General features: G+C 38.5%; 1 protein-coding gene and 1 long non-coding RNA gene across 2 annotated transcripts; both read right to left on the bottom strand.

Moving 5' to 3' along the window:
* Positions 1 to 975: 975 nt before the first annotated feature.
* Positions 976 to 11042, bottom strand: odad3 (outer dynein arm docking complex subunit 3). The gene is made up of 13 exons (XM_032561867.1): positions 10887 to 11042; positions 10603 to 10715; positions 9796 to 9822; positions 9463 to 9654; positions 9154 to 9255; positions 6862 to 6987; positions 6506 to 6628; positions 5649 to 5795; positions 5390 to 5550; positions 5130 to 5286; positions 4893 to 5042; positions 3234 to 3321; positions 976 to 3130 (listed from the first exon to the last, which is right to left on the bottom strand). Exons 1-13 carry the CDS (start codon positions 10963 to 10965, stop codon positions 3021 to 3023), a joined length of 1575 nt encoding a protein of 524 aa, XP_032417758.1. The 5' UTR covers positions 10966 to 11042; the 3' UTR covers positions 976 to 3020.
* Positions 11043 to 11569: 527 nt separating this feature from the next.
* Positions 11570 to 14537, bottom strand: LOC116719448 (uncharacterized). The gene is made up of 4 exons (XR_004339178.1): positions 14256 to 14537; positions 13043 to 13132; positions 12400 to 12492; positions 11570 to 12254 (listed from the first exon to the last, which is right to left on the bottom strand). It is a non-coding gene; the product is annotated as an uncharacterized LOC116719448 (long non-coding RNA).
* Between the last annotated feature and the right edge of the window lie 1828 nt (positions 14538 to 16365).

The raw sequence follows: 16365 nt of genomic DNA, 5'->3' as shown, positions 1-16365 counted from the left end.
TAATAGTTTAGCCTTTACTGATATCCTCGTTTATTTATATGCACTTGTGTCGTTTATATTTTGAATATTTAATTTAGTTTTTTAAGGTTCAATCTTTGTTTTTCTCATTAGTGTAATTGTTTGAATTTGATTATCCTTAATATCAAAAGTGCCACAAATAAGCAAAAAAAAAAAAAAAAATCATAATTTATTAAATAAATATTACATGTTATCATTTAAATAATATCGGAACAATAATAATTACATTTAAATGTCCAATTAAATTACACAACACAATTTAAAAATGAACTTGGCAAACATTTAAGTAGGAGCGGTAATTATTATGATATTAAGACATATTTCACTGTTGTGGGCAGTACTTTCCTGTTAGTGAAAAAACTTACATTTCAAAACAAAAATTGACGATTAAATAAATATTCATAAATGTGATGTTAATAGGGAAAATAGACTGGAAATGTAAACATTACATAAACATTCTTGAATAATTATTTAAAAATTAAAACATGAAATAACTGAACGTGCAAATGTTTGATCAAAATTTGAGTTAATTATATGTTGAAAGCATAAATCAGTAAGTGTCTTTATTTAATTATGAAGTCTTGTGCTGCAGCACATCAAGCATGTCTATCTGTCCGTCTGCAGACAGGGACAACACTGCCACAGGCGACAGAAGCTGGAAAATAAATACATTAATACCTAAATAATTAATTCTGAGATGAATGCATGGCAAATGCAAATAACGACTTGTTACTTAATTGTACATTTAATAAATAATTACACAGAATTCATTATTAAATGAATACACCTAACATCCCTTCACAAGGTCTAGCAGTAGCTTGGATTACCTTTTACCAGCCTGACTATCGACGAACGCAGGACCAAACAAAGAGTACACAAACGATGAACAAAACACAAACTCTGGAGAAACTAACTTTAGAAAAGAAAAGAAAAAAAAGAACAGAACTGGAGCAAACATTACGCCACAGCTGCTTTATTGTCACCTTCTTTACGTCACACACACACACACACTGACAAAGAGAACCAGGCACCTGTTGAACTACTTGGATCGAAGCTTTTTGTTTTTGGCTGCAGCTGCTGGGTCTACGTGTAAGACCTTTGCTTTGCAACTAAAAACAGAAATTCCCTTTGGCATAGGGCAGACATTTGAGAGGTCAGAGAACAAAGGTGAGCACCTGACATTCAAGAGCTGGCTCCAACAACACGTGAATTCTCTGAATAAAGCTGCAGAACTGTGCCTGACGTACTTAACGTGTTGCATGTAACCATGCACCACATACCAGCGGGTTCTGATTCATCCTAACGAAGAACAGAGTCTGAATATGTCATAGGTGTAGGTTTTCATGGCTCTGCGGCGTAATATCTGCAATTTGAAACCTGGAGTATTTACAGTGAACTGGTTTCAGTCACTAGAAACAAAGCAAAAAAAAAAAAAAGGACAAAAACGTCCCCGAAACTTGACTCTATTCACTGTGAAAGGATTCATAAGTCGGAGCAACCTTCTGTCGTTGACTCCCAGGAGGCAACGGCTGAAAGGTTGCCTGGTGATAGGTGGAAATATCTGTGTTGGTGCAACACCCTCAGCAGCACACGGCTGTTGTCAAAACAAAGCTGACACGAGAACACACACACACACACGCCCACACACGAATCATTTAACGAGGATCATCTAATAACCGATGATGTTCAGTGACGATGCAACATGTACAATGAGATATTAATCATTTTTATTACATTTTTTAGTATTTATAGCAACTGAGTCATGTTTAACACATTGAATTGTCACAAAAACATTTTAACTCCTGAAATTTTTTCTTTGTTTTTATGTTACAACCACAAACTCCAAAGCAATTTACTGGGATTTAATGTGATAGACCTACACAAATTAGTACATAGCTGGAATTTTCTTTGCCACAATAAAAATTTTAAAAATGTGGCATGCATTTGTATTCAGCAACTCCAAGTCAATACTTTGTACAGCCACCTTTGCTGCAAATATAGCCACAAATCATTTGAGTTATGTCTTTAACCCAAAAGACAAATAGACAGAAATTCAGTCGCATTGCTGGTGGCATTGCGACTGAATTTCTGTCTATTTTTCTTTGTGGAATAGCTCAGGCTCAGACAGATTAGATGTGGACAGTTTGTGAGCAGTGCTTGTCAAGTCTTGCAACAGATTTACAATGGATATAAAGGATTTTATTGCACCTTTGGTTGTTTGTTAAAGGGACAGTATTATATATTTCCCATGCACATCGTGCCATTTTATACCAAATAATCAAATAACTATGCTACCTTCAGTTGTAAATCAAACAAGACTTAAAAGAAATTTGACTTTGCAATTTAACATCTTGAAATTGTGTCACTGTCTCTTTAACAAGCTCTTGCTCTTTCCATCACACCGCCTTCATTGCCTTCTCCATTAAGTCTTTACCATTTTTCCCAATCCTTCACTTAGAAGTAGCTCCTAAGATAAGCTCAGCAGAATCGTAGTTCCACCAGGTGTTTTCAAATTGCTGACTGGGGTAGTTGTGGGGGAGTCGTGCTTTTTGAGGCGAAAACTCAGATGGAAACAGTGTTTCTGGGGAGGAGCTTCAAGGAAAAGGCGGGGCTTTGTGAAACCACGCGTTTTTCCAAACAAAATGGTTGAAATGGGAGATTCAAGAATTTCTCATGAATGAATAAAAGCAACACTTTTACGGAGGATTGCCATGTATAGCTACATTACAAACTTCTCTGCCCCTGCTGAATATGACGATTAAGACCCTCATGTCAATGCATTTCACATTGTGTGAGGATTGTGTGTTAAGGGTGAAGTACAGTGCTAGTTTTCCTTTACATAAAATAATTATGCATGCAGTCTTATCTGACTGCAGAATATTCCTCTGAGTATGCCATTTCTCACATTTTTATTAGGGAAAACAACCCCACCACATGTCATTTTCCTTCTACTTCACAGTCGTGCAACACTTTGTGTTACTCTTGTTGCTTTAGATCAGGACTTATTTTTTCCAAGGCTTTTTGCTCAAGTTGGATTCAATGATGAGCTGAGACTGACGCTTCAGGGCATCTCGTGTTATGATGTCAAACTCATCATCTTTGAGTTCACCGTCTGTGACACAAGCATGGACACAAAGACACATTTACATGGTGTGTGTGGGTGTGGGGGTGGGTGTGTGTGTGTATGTGTGATTGTGTGGATTGTTACAACCCACCTTCTTTGCCCATGTCCTTTATTGGTTTGTATGGCACTTTCACTTTTGTGTTGGTCTTGGGAAGCCTCCCTTCAATTGTGGTGTAGAACTGCTCAGTAGAAAAAAAAATACAAGCAAATAATGTTGAAGTAGAAAAAAAATAGGTGTTTTGAATTTGTTTTTAGCTTTTTTTCTGTAAAAGCAGCCTTTTTAAGACTAAACAGACTTTATTCATTACAGAAAACTGATATTCAGTAGCATACATGTTTTGAGAATTTTCGGATTTCATTTACTCTAATGACTGGGAGATGTTTTTATCCAACATGCCTTACAAATGACAACATAAGAATGAAGGTTATATCAGTGCTGACAATAAGTTACCCAGAAAGAAGACCACTAGTCAGGTTGTTTTACAGGTGACTAGTGTACAGTTACAGTGCAGGTATAAAGAGAGGACAGAGTGCAGCAGAGGGCTAGGCAAGTAGAAAGTAGAAGATGCTCTCTGATGGATATCTGTTCTAACCAATAGTCCTTTTCAGGACAATGAGAGAGTAATATCAAACAGCTCTCACTGCTTTTATACTCCACTCATCTATTCTTTATCTACAGAGAATTGGAAAGCAAACAGCCAGTGATCAGACCACCAACTGCACAATCACTGTAAAAAAATACAATATACTGTCTGGTTGGTTGAAAAAAATGCTGTTAATATTGCAATGATGCCTCAATTAACACAGAGAATAATGCTACAACTAATACAGCCGTAGTTAATATTGAGTTTCCTGAATGTCCATTTCCAAAAAATAGACCAATATTTCCAGTATTGTGTCAACCACTGCTCTAATTTATACATTTTACAATAGTTTTTTTTTATTATATAGATATTATTAGATGTTTTACTGAGTTTCGATCTTTTCAGACTTATAAAAGAAGGCCCCAAAAATGATACAGTGAGCTTTCTCTCTTATGACCTGAGAAATTATATGAATCGACCCCATATTAGATTTGAGCTAAATCCAATAGCCGATATTATTACTACCTATATCATATATATCGTATATATTTCCCTACATTTCTGACACCATGTAAAAGCGACTCAGACACCATAATCCTGTGCTGCATCACAATCACTGTCATATGACAGGGCAAATAAACATGGCCAACCTCATCCCATGCCCTTCCTGAAACACAAATGGTGACAAAACGGAAATAAGCATGTGTTGTTAAGTAAATCAACCCAGATTTACTTATTGGACCAGTGTCAGTGTTGTTGTGGCTATATTGTTGATTATAACCGAATAAAACAAAACTGTTCTGGAACCACAAGCTTGTAACTTAGGCACAGATACTTAGGAATACCTCAGAAAAAAGCCGCATGTGGAACTTTCCTTGTGACGGTGTTAGCGTTAATAACTAAAAACCTGCTAGTTTTATGAATCTTGGCACTAAACTTGGTCCCTGAATTGGAAGTTTAGGCAAACTAACCAGTCAGACCTGAGTGATTCAACGGTGCATCATCATCAGCAGCTCTAATCAAATTTTGTCATCACTTTATCTGATTTTCCTCCCAGACAGATTTGTCTTAAAAAGTCTGAAGAGCTGCCACGCAGGTTTATTTTCGTACAGGGGAAAGTAGTTTCCCAAGTGCCAAATATTTCTGTGACGTAGTCGTACACTTACCTCATCTTCTTCTATCTCCTTCATGACAGAGGCCATGTCCATCCCTTCAAGCTCCTTTAGTAAGATCTGCAGTTTCGCGTCACACTGGTTCAAAAGCTCCAGCACAAACTCATCTGAAGTTGGGGAGGATTTGAAAGGTTTGTCCTCCATCTGGAAGAGGCACAAAATCAGAACAAAAATGAACTGCACCGTTAGCCGAAAGGTTGACGTAAAAGTTGAGTGGCATCTGTGATTTACAAGAGAGGTGTCCTGCAGTTTCCCTGCCAGGTGCTCAACTCCGGCTCTGATGGCACCGAGGGCCTTCACATTGTCGGCCAGGCGCTCTGCGTCTGCATCACGTCTCTGTAGCTGGATCTGCAGCTGCTGCTCACACTCCTCCAACTTCAGCATCTCACTAATAACAAAAAAGAAAGAATCACTTAAAATCCCTCAGCACAGGTCGTTCAAATGAGGAGAAACATAAACAAGGTGAGTGATCTCTGGTGAATCGGTTGCACCTGGACAGCTTGGCCTCCCCAGAGTATTTCATTTGATCAAACTGTTTGCTAAGCAGCTCCTTCTCCTCCTTCAGCTTCTCCAGAGCCTCGTCATTCTGTTTCTTTAGATTCTCTAAACGTTCACAATTCTCCTTCTCTAAGGTAAAATGCTCCACAACGTCCTGTGGAAGATTAACAGAATAGCATGCATGAATCTGTTTTTTTTTTGTCAGGTTTACAGTGTTCTTTTGTTTGTTTGTTTTGTTTTTAACATTTATACCTGCAAATCTGAGACTCCAATGGCTTCCTTGAGGTTCTTCAAGATCTCCTCAAAGATGGGGTTGGCTTTCTCTTCTTCAGGTACGATCCTGGTGCTTTGCTGGGCCTCGCTATCCAACTCATCTACCTCCAGAACTGTTCTCTGTACCTGCAGAAAACCAGGGTCAATACAGATATTAAAACATGTAAATGGACAAATATTTAAATGTCTTTTAAAATAAGAAAATAAACATTTTATTACCTAAAATGCAATAACATAGCGTTCCTTTAGTGTACGCTTGATTATTTGTAGCAAAGGACGCTTCTGCAGGTTAAAAAAAATTATTCCAACAACATGTGAAAAGCTCAACCTCTTCTTCTTGACTCAACATCAGTACAGTGTAATACTAATCTGTCGATTAACCAATTAGTAATAGAATATCATGAGGTAGTTAAGACTTTTTTTAACATAATTTGAATCGGGTGAGGCTAAAAATGCCTCTTGAGGAGTTTGGGGTAGAATATGTTTTTTTTATTGTAAATGCTAAATGCATATATTTTCTGTAAAGTTCTGGTTTAATTGCAGGTCTGAGGGTGTTGTTCTTTCAGGAAATGGCCTTTTTTTGAACCTGCATGCTCCGTTAATTGATTACTAAATTAGTTGACGATTATTTCAATAATTGATTCATCACAATTCATTTGATTAATTGCTTCAGCCCTAGCGCAGACAAACCAAAATCACTTGTCCTTAGATGACATGTAACTTTTTTAAAATGTATATCCTAAGCTTATTGGCATCTAAATCTAAATCTAAATCTAAATCAGTGTCTGACTTTTAATAGGACCATTCTCCCAAGGTAAAGAATATTTACATCTCACCTTTTTGTCAGGCTTTTCAGACTGAACCTTGCGCTGATCAACTTTCTGCCTTAACCTTGCTATGTTACTTTCTCTCTCCTTGTGTTCTTTCAACAGCTGTTCCTCCAGCTGGTGTAACTCAGCCTGATGGACGCCAGACAGAGACACACGGTTAAAAGGATTAAAAGCAAGAAGGACCAGAGAGTTAATAAAATAATTCAATATGGCAAAAATGTGTCATGAATGATCTGACAAAAATGGATTTGCTGACGTTGATGAATGTTAGAAAATCATCACTCTTAAACAGGTGGAAAACAAATTTTGGACAAAGAGAGAATAATATATTAATATCTTTCCAGAAACATTCGATGGTTCACCTCAGCAGCTGTTTTTGAGAGGTAAGCCTCCATATTTAGGGCCTCCAGGTTTTGAAACTCCTGTCTGTACCTCAGCAATTCTTTTTCTAAATTGTCGATCTGTGCTCCATAGCACCGAAACTCATCCTGGTTGGTTGAAATGGAAAAGGCACATGAAACCATGAGATAAACAAAGTGCAAGAATACAGGGTAACATACGGGGAAAAAAAGAGAAAGCATCACATACTTCATTCTCAAATTATATCATGTCAAGTTAAATTCTCAACAATAACACTCTTTATGTGAAATGTGAACGTGTACACTCTTAGATTTCTAAAAAAAATACCTTAATGATTTTGTACCTCAGTTTGTTTGAACAATTAGGTCCTCTAATCATTACAAAATCAAAATGGATAAAAAAAGTACAAATAAACATATGCAAATCAGTTAAATTCCATAATTTACAGAAAATAGAAGATAACTTTGCAAATATTAAGAGATAATTTGAATTAACAAAGCCTTTGAACGTTTTGTTAATTCAAATACACACAAAAAGAAAATAACAGTTGACTAAAATGACCCCACAACAGAAGAGGTTAAATAGCAACAGGTGAGGAGCATAATTTTGGTATTAAAGTTACTGATGAAAATGCTATATGAATTTCTATAATTGCTTGTTACAGTGTCACTGAAATATTAATACAGCTGAGGAAGAGCTTAAATTACTATCTCTTTGGTAAACTCAAAGCTCGACATCCTCTTTGATAAAGATTTTAAAAAGTATCTGGTTCGTTACAAAAACAAGCCCAGTCTGTGATGGTTCATTCTGGGAAAAAAAACAACAACAAAAAAACATAAAAGTATTTATTTCTCACTGTCTGATATTAAATCAGACTGTATTGTGCCTGTTTTGGGTCAGCTAGGACTGCTAAAGTTTGCTAAAAGCCAGATTAGAAATCAGTTATCAGAGAACTTTTTTAATTTCTTAAGCTCAGAAGCCCATATGATCCTGGCTTTGTTTCTGATTGGCTTAATTTAGAGGAACTCCATTGGGTGCGTCTTAGGAAAACGCTTCAAACATCCAGCTTCCCTGTTTACCATCATGAGAAAATAAAAGAGAAATGCTTGGCTTTGTGAGGGACTGGTGCACTTCATAAAATAAACGGGATCCTGAGAAAAGAACATAATGTGGAAATATTGAGGGAACATCCCCAAACACCAGACAGGAAGTTAAAAACTTGAGGTTAGACGTTTGGTTAGAAAAGGCGATGAAACATCTTATTGACATTAAATAATGTGTTAGAGTTCATTTCAAGCACAGGAATTCGGCCTCAGTACTCTGGACATATCAGGTCCTCATGTATTGTAGTGCTGACAAAGCAGCTCAGGGAGTGTAGATGGTATTATTTACAGAACACGGTGTTACTGTGGTGACTATGCATTTTTATTATTCAGACAGATAATCAACAAACTGGGTCAGAAAGTACTGTACTACTGTGGTCTTTCACCTTTAGTAACTAGTCCTACATTAAAGCACCTCTTTGCTCTCCAGAGCGGCACATAACCCATCCTTTGTTACGATGATTAAAGTCTTAACAAATATGAACCGCAGACCAAACAATGAACGAATGAGCTTACTGTCAACCATATAACAACCAGAATAAATACAAAATGCCATCTTTAAATAATGATCTCAATAATTTGGAAAAAAGCTATTAAAACCAACATGGCCCTTTGTTAAATCCTGTCGATAATTAAATTACGAATGAATGTGTTTACCTGACTCATATTGAATAGATTAAATACTTGACTTGTAGAAACAAGAAATCACTTAAATAGAACCTGGCTGGAAATAAGAAGTAAGTTAAAATATCTTAAGGAGTATGAGTAAACCCTCACATCCCAATTGCAAAAAATTCATGAATAAATGAGAAACAAAGTTGTATAAATAACATTTCTATGGCTTTAAATGCAAATAATAATACGCCTTCTCCGGAGTGACCCACTTATCATAATTACTCCACGAGGTCACAGGTGATGTGTCCAGGAGAAAACAAAGAAACCAAGAATATCTAAAGAACTGCAGGCCTCACTTCCCTGGTCATAGCGTGAACTCCAGAGTGGTACTTTTGTTGCTATGTTATTGTTGCCAAGGGTGCAATTACTTTCTCATGTAGTGTCAGGTTGGTTGCGCAGCTTTTTTCCCTACAGTATCTTTTCCAGTTAATGAGGATCACTGTCAAAAATGACCAACTGCACATAAATAGGGCGAAACAGAAAGCGTGTTGTTAAGAAGGCGCATCATCCACCTACCTGCATCTGTGCCTTGAGCTTCATGTTGATCATCTTGCATTTTTCAGCCTCCTTGCACTTGAATTGAAATTTATCCAGACGGTTCTCCAGCATACGAAAATTCTGAGGAGATGCCCACAAACAAGTAACAATCCTGCCAGTAGATCTAACGAGCATATTGTTAATATACAGTAGCTGCAATGTCAGTGTATTCAAAATGAATATTGCAAAGAACATGACGAATGTCAGCTGGTTCAGTTGATTAAAAGCCGATTACCATCGCTAGTGCTTAAAGCTTGACACATTTTTAGAGATCAGAGAGTAAACTACCATTGCATCTTCCTCTAGCTCAAACTCCCAAGCTACAGTGGACATAGCTGCCATGCTGTGCTCCTGGTTCCTTCTCTCTTCTTCTATTCTGAGCTCATCAAGGCGCTGCTGGTAGCTCAGGGTGGTGTGGGTTAGGGCATCGAGACGTCTTCTCCGGAACAGCAGCTCTTGCTCTAGTTTTGAAACTGCTTTCTGAGGGGAAAAAAGAGCAGCTTATGACGGGCAAATACAATGCACAATTTAAAACACTTAACAGCTCTTAGATGTTTTTGAAACCAGAAATATCACCTGTCAAGCATATTTATTAGTAACATAAAAAACTTTGCCTCTCACCTGTTTTGACAAGTTGTGTTGATCAACCTAATTTAAAACACACAGAAATTTGTTTTAATTTTTTATTAGCATTTTATACATTTCCACAAGCATTCATACTCCTTGAACTAGTTATAATCCCATACTGCACAAATTTACATGAGAGACGTACAAAATACTTTGTGGAACGATCTTAATACAGTTTGTTGCAGCAAGTCTCATTACAGTATGTCTGAACCAGCTAGAGACATGTAGAAGTTGTTCAACATCTCTTTTGCAAGATAGCTCGAGCTCAGTCAGGATGAGCGGAGAGCGTCTGCAAACATCCACTTTCAAGTCTGTCCAGATTGGGTACAGGTCTCAACTTTGTCTAGGTCTATTAGTTCTGACACATGAATATGCTTTAATCTAAAAAAAAAAAAAAATTACAATGTAGCTCTGGCTATTTGCTTAGGGTTGTTGTATTGCTGGAAGGTAAACCACCATGTCAGTCTAAAGTCGTTTGCTGCCACTTTTTCATGCTAGGGATGTGATGTTCAGGATAATAAGCAGACTTCATTTTCATTTTGCACATTGTCAAAAAGTTCAGTTTTAGTTTAGCAACTTCTTCCAGATGCTTGCTGAGCTCCCTGTGTTGACTGGTCAATACAACTGAAATCAAATGGCCGACATGGTACTTCTGGATAACTAAGATAGAAATTAAGCACAAATTACACAAAGAAATAAAACAATAGTCTATCAGTAGCACAACATAATCACTGAAAAGAACAACTGAATTTATGTTAGATTAAGACTGCTAACTAGGATACATCTTAGTAAAAGGATGACCTGAGCCAGTTCTTTGTGCAGCTTCTGGTTCGCCGGCCTCAGTTGGAGGATGATCTCATGGTTCTTCTTGATAACGGACTGAGAACGCTCATAAAACGCAGTCCCTTCGCTCTCTAGTGGACACATTTAATAATTGCAGCAACAAAGAAATGTGAGCACCGTAGTCATTCACGTTTCAAGTTAACCTAAAGCTCCGTTAAAAGTAAGACATCAATGTAAGCTAGCAGCAAAGTAAGCAGTACCAAACATGGAAACAGCTGAAAACCCCCAAAACCCAAACCTACCCAGCAACTGAATTTTATCTTGAAGCTCCGCTTTCTGTTCCTGCAGTGACAGTCTCACGTTTGGACCAAAAGACAACATTTTTGAGCGCTAATTTTGGACCGACTTAGTAAAAACTGTGGGAGTTTACTCAACTCGAAGCGGCGTCAGAGGGCTGTACTGTTGCTTAGCAACGTGTAAACGAAGGCTGCGTTCATTTCCCCACCCGCCCCCCAAACTTTATTTAAACAAGAATATGTACAACAAATCCTAGTTTGGTGGGATGGTGTTCCACCCTCCCAACTATGTGCACCACACTGTAAAAAGTGTGGCCTGGCTTAAATTAAAAAAATTGATGTCCATTTGTTGCATCTAAAATATTTGACTTCACAGAATCTAAATAAAGTGGTTTGGTACAACATGACTATTTAATTTTGACTCAAACCATATTACTTTATTTGACCCAATATTAATTCTTCACCTTTATCCAAGTTAAATTATTTACATTTCAGTTTTGGAACCAAACTAAAATATTGAAATTGAACCAATCAAATATATATACATTGCACCAAACTAATATTCAGGCATTAACACCAGTTAATTCATTGGGACCATGAAAGTCTTTTTTTTATATTTCATAAACTTGGTTTCAAAAACAATTTGCATCACTCACATCACACTTAACACACTCCAGCAACAGTTTTTTTTCAAAGTTATTTATTCCTCAAGTAAAAAAGGACAAAAAAAAGTTGCATGTTCAGACAAATATAGACATGTCATTGTTGCTCTATATCAGAGCAATGAAATAAAGACAATATGGCTTACCAAGCTAAATTAAATGGATGGAAAGCATCCACTGTTGTTGTACTGGTCAAACACATCTGAACTTGAAGGAATGTTGCATCTCTAAACATCATCAAAGAACTAAAATTCCAACAAAAACACTCCATGAAAGTGACCCTGTGAGCCTGTATAACAAAGTGCTGTTGAGGTGGTCTACCTCTTAAATAGAAGCCAGTGGCAACTACAGGCACACATTGCTAATGTGTGTGCTTACACACAAATATACACTACTGTGCAGTTTTGAGTTCACCACTGAGTTTGCGAATCTTGGAAGTCATCTTGTTGGAACCAAGCTCCATCAGGATCTTCTGAAGGGCCTCAAAGGTGAACCTGAAACCCTGTGGATACTCCATGTTAAGCGCATAGCAAAGTCCAAAGAGCATTGCCACTCCGGCTGCAAGAGAAGGCAACTCATTGAGGACTTCCACACCATCAATGACAATCCTAACGTCTTGGGGCTGCTGTAGAAGGCTTGAATTCTCTCTGAAGACGAAGACTGCCATGATGGTCCTCTCCAGCTCCTGCTCAGCTTGATCTTTCTGGGAGACCTGAGGCAAAATATACGAAATATGCAACTGAACAACTGCAGTCTGGCACACCTCATTAATCACTATATACTGTATAATGGCATAGGTGGTCTGCCGTGATGAATAAAGTTGAATCATCATTGTGACAGAAAATATCTGGACATACCATGTATTCCTTTATAAGGTCCTCAACACGTTCTCCCAGGTAGATGATGAGAGCTCTGAGGATACACTCCCTTCTGAAATCTGCATCAGCACCCTTTAGGGACAATCAAAATGGTTATTATGCGATGTGTAGACTAGTCTAGCAACTTCATTTACAGCTGTAGCCGAGACTAAATATGTATGTTCTAATTTAAGTAAAAGTGAAGCTAATTTCAGTTCAACTTCCTTTTCCAAATCTCTTGACTCTTCAGTGGTTGGCTCTATTTCTTCATTCAAGTCATAGTCAGATGGATTGGAAATGAGTGACGTGACAACTATTCCACTTTTAAAGTCATTAATGGTGCATGGCCGATGTTTTCTCCATTTATGGCTCCGGAAACTGCTGTATATGTTGGTTTTGTATGAGCAACCATCAAACATACATGGGACTACTTCATATTTTCTCAGATGTTCATAGATATGTTGGAAAAAAACGTGCTCAGTAGAAAGCTGATTGTTTCCACAAATGTAACACTTGAAAGAAGAGTGTCTTTGTTGGGACTCCAGAGAAGGATGATTTCTAGAGAGATGTTTCTGAAGACCATTCCATGTCTTGGACGAACAGGGACATTGTGCGTGGATGCATGGATAGGGACGCCGCCTACCGTGAAACCGATGGTCAATTCTCAAGTGTTTCAGTATCTCAGATCTTCTTGAAAAATGCTCGCTGCATTCTTTGCATTTCCACATCCAACCTGAAAAAAGGAAAGCAGACCAGTAAATATTTAGAAAGTGCAATGAACAGAAATCTTAGTTTGTTTAGTTTTAATGACAGTCTGGTAATCTATATACCTAAATACAATGTTGAGTCTAGCGGTAGTAAAGAACATTGAGCTGCATGTTTTGTATGAACTAAGATATACACAGAAATTCATTCATTCAACATCATTATAGCTACTACTGTGCTCTTACAATCAGAGCCACCCTAATGTAAAAATGACTGCAGGCAAATGCAACACTTGGCCCCCCCTCCCCTTCATTAGAGATTTGCTTTAATAGAGTAAGCTTGGTTGAAGTTGGCATGTTCACTTTTTGAAGCACTCTGCCTGCCACACTGATCTTGCAGACCACTTCGACTGAAATAAAATTAATTAATTAATTAATTAATTAATTAAATCGTTTGGTCCACTTAATCTCGTCTCCACATTCATTTGGTTTTTCTGAACGTTGCAACCCAACAGTTTTGCTGGCTCACGCGTGCGAAGTCACACTTCATAAGATACCTGCCAGCATGCCATGACATATCTCTGAAAACACAAAGCATTCGGAAAATGCAAGGAGATTCGCTTACCGAGAGCATATCCTGTGCAACCGTTTTAACAGTTGGACAAACCAGCATGGCGAACACTGGGAAACATCACCTACCATACCATACAAGTATAATGCATGCACAAAACACCATTAATTTTCAACGGGCCTCGCTACCATTAACAAACTGGGACTTTACAATCATAGTGGTATAAACACACTAGACTAACTAATTGCTAACATGGCTTAACATGTGTTGAGTTAGTCAAATTCACGGTGTAGCCGAGCTAACCGTGGTGGAAGCTAGTGATTGGTAACGAATTATGCCTACCTTGATTAATTCCAGCTACAACCGAACAATGTACACATAGTTATATTTCTCGTGAAATACGTGTAAGTTAAGAAATTACACCACATTTAACCCGGCGAAAAAAGAAAGCGTTTACTGGGATACACACATTTAGGCGGGACATTCAGCTTGCTAACCAGGTGACATTAACTCAGTCTTTTGCATTAATACAATTGTAGGCTTGTTAAGACACGTCTACATCCGCTTAGTTTAGTACTTACCGCAGGTTTATTCTTTGACGTGCTGGGACGTTAATCATTCTTTCTTAACCGTCTTAACGGACGAAGCTCTCCAAGCACTTCTCCCCCACTTCTTCTCACGTGACTCAGATTGAAAATATGACATCATTTCCTTTCAGCGTGTTTTGAGAGGAACCAAAATATTTGCTTTCTTTCCTTCAGAAGTGTTATTAATTCAGTCTGAATCAAAATTGACACCTCAGAATGCAAAAAAATAGACTTTCACAACCAAGTCAATTATTTTACAATGTTTTCAATGGTAGTTATTAGCTTGAATGAACAACTCTGTGCTTCACTTTTTCCAGTGCAGGTGTATCAAGTAGCGTGCAGTTGATTGGTGGGCGGGGCAAATAGCTTTATAGCTGAGCAGGCCGCTGCGAGGTGTGTGTCTTTGTTTCCTCTACTACATGACGGCTGCCCAAGTGGCTGGTGTGCTTGATCTAGTGATGGTGAGATGAAGCCTCATGAGGCATTGAACCACTTGAGCCAACTGGTTCGAGAAAGGGTTCATTTCTTGAGGCTTCATGTGCACACGAAACCACCTACTGGCCAGGTGTATAATCACAGCCAGCTGTATCTTAACACATGTGATGCATTGAATTTTTGTCTATTATGGCTCTTGGGAATGACTTCACAAAAGGTGTAGGACAAAATCATTTGTCTACATAAATTATGTATACACATATGTGTATAATAAAATATTGTTTGAATGTATTCTCTGTGTGTAATTATTCCCAAAATAGTAGTGTCATGTGATATGGCATGTTGTGTAATAATGTTTTTCTGTGACTCTAGAAAAATGGCATGGGCCTAATCAGGCAGAGGACAGTGAAAGTGCTTATGGAACTAGGGAGGGGGTAGTGAATAGGCTAATGCTTGTGTAACTTGGATGATTTCATGCATTTTTATTAAGAAACAACAATTTCTCCACAGTTTTTGGTTTCACACGATTTCTCTTTTTTGACACTACATGGATGAGGTGTTATTATTGTACCCCAACTCCTTGGAGCACAATAAACACCTCACCTTTACCGAAAATAAGAAACAGTGAAAAATACAGTTCCTCATAAGCAAACCTAATGCATCTGCAAATGTTCAGTTCACCTTACCTTGTTAGGGCTTATCAAATCGAAATGTTCCCACATAGGGGAAATCCTCCTCTTTCTCGCCGGCTCCATCCTACTCCTATCCTGTCCTCGCGCTCCTAAATCTCCTATCTATCTATCTCTCTCCTAAACTCTCCAAACACCGAATTAACTGTCTCAAACTAAATGACCACTATCCAAACTCTGCTATCCAAACTATCAAAACTCTATCCACTCTCTCAACTGACCGCAACTCGCCTACAACAACCCACATTTTGAATGGAGCCTGTGGGGTTTTTAAAGCTGTCAAACCCCGCGCCAAACTCTGAGCCACTTCCCGAAGCAGTCACGTGGTACAGCCAGGCAGCGAGGCTTCGGACGTCATCGTTTTCGGCTCCTCCCCTAAATGAAGCAAGCCTCGATACGCGCTTTACGGAAACGCCCCCTCCATTACTCGACACACGCCTCGAAGCCTCGGCACATCACGTAACATCACTAGCTTGATCCGCTCATCTGAATTGTAAGTGCCATTTTGTACCATCTGGCTGGGATTGTGGTTAGGTTTTGGTGCTATACCTGCCGTGCGTTTCTGCAGCGTTGCTCGGCTGGCGTTAGCGGCTGCAGCTGGAGGTTGTTGCGGCGTGCGGCTTCCATCTAGCCCTCGCTTGCTGATCCGCTCTCTCCCTGGGTCGGCTGTGCTACTACTGCTGGGTAAGCTACCTGTTTAGATTTTAATTTACTTTACCTGAATCCACGGGTTTTCTAATGCGTTTTTTTGGTTTAGGATTGTTTGGAGTTGCAGCGCTTGGACGCTCTGCTGTCTTGTCTTGTTGTTTGTTTGGGCCGCTCTGAAGGCAACCTGTTGCTGATTGGACAGGCTGAGCGAGCGGGGCAGGACTCCTCTGGCCCATTTGAAGGGCACTGAAATTGGACGACGACGATTTGTTCCACCGTTTAAAGTGTTTGTGTTTTTCCTTTTACAGTTTGTTTGCTTATTATTGAACCTA

The sequence above is a fragment of the Xiphophorus hellerii genome, chromosome 5, assembly GCF_003331165.1.
Source record: "Xiphophorus hellerii strain 12219 chromosome 5, Xiphophorus_hellerii-4.1, whole genome shotgun sequence".
Lineage (NCBI taxonomy): Eukaryota > Metazoa > Chordata > Actinopteri > Cyprinodontiformes > Poeciliidae > Xiphophorus > Xiphophorus hellerii.
The sequence above is the reverse complement of the archived record's forward strand: the minus strand, read 5'-3'. Positions and strand labels throughout refer to the sequence as shown.